The sequence below is a fragment of the Propithecus coquereli genome, unplaced genomic scaffold, assembly GCF_000956105.1.
Source record: "Propithecus coquereli isolate 6110/MARCELLA unplaced genomic scaffold, Pcoq_1.0 Scaffold332, whole genome shotgun sequence".
NCBI classification, from domain to species: domain Eukaryota; kingdom Metazoa; phylum Chordata; class Mammalia; order Primates; family Indriidae; genus Propithecus; species Propithecus coquereli.
In genome coordinates, this window is record NW_012148975.1 from 607,371 (window position 1) to 607,810 (window position 440).

Sequence of the window (440 nt, forward strand, 5' to 3'; positions counted from 1 at the left end):
GGAGGTTTATATGTAATATTGAATATTTCTTGATACATTTCTTCAATAAGTAATGCATTTTCTCTGATTATTTGCAATTTTAATTTTGACAGGTGAAAAGCAATAAGGATGTTTAAGTGCTGGTCAGCTGTTTTGGTTCTTGGATTCATTTTTCTGGAATCAGAAGGAAGGCCAACTAAAGAAGTAGGATATGGCCTTAAATCCTATCAGCCTCTAATAAGATTGCGACATAAGGTACAGTCAACATTCTGAATCTGCTCATCGTGCCTACAAATTATAAACTAAACTATTAGTTGTCTGGTATATTATTCACTTAGGAGCACATATTTCACAATATGCTTTTAGTAGTTTACGTATTTAAAAAATGCACATTTTAAAACGTGAACTAGAAATAAATTTGGAAATTTACAATTTGGGGAACTAAATACTTCTTGATAAAG

General features: G+C 30.9%; 1 protein-coding gene across 3 annotated transcripts in view; it reads left to right on the top strand.

Annotated features, from left to right (window-relative positions):
- FSTL5 (follistatin-like 5) overlaps window positions 1-440 on the top strand; it is a 920,996-nt gene that overhangs the window by 106,182 nt on the left and 814,374 nt on the right. For all 3 annotated transcript variants that reach the window (XM_012650551.1, XM_012650552.1, XM_012650553.1), the window contains exon 2: window positions 93-234. In XM_012650551.1, the coding sequence (XP_012506005.1) occupies window positions 109-234 (126 nt within the window). In that variant the 5' untranslated portion in view covers window positions 93-108. The remainder of the gene's footprint in view (window positions 1-92; window positions 235-440) is intronic.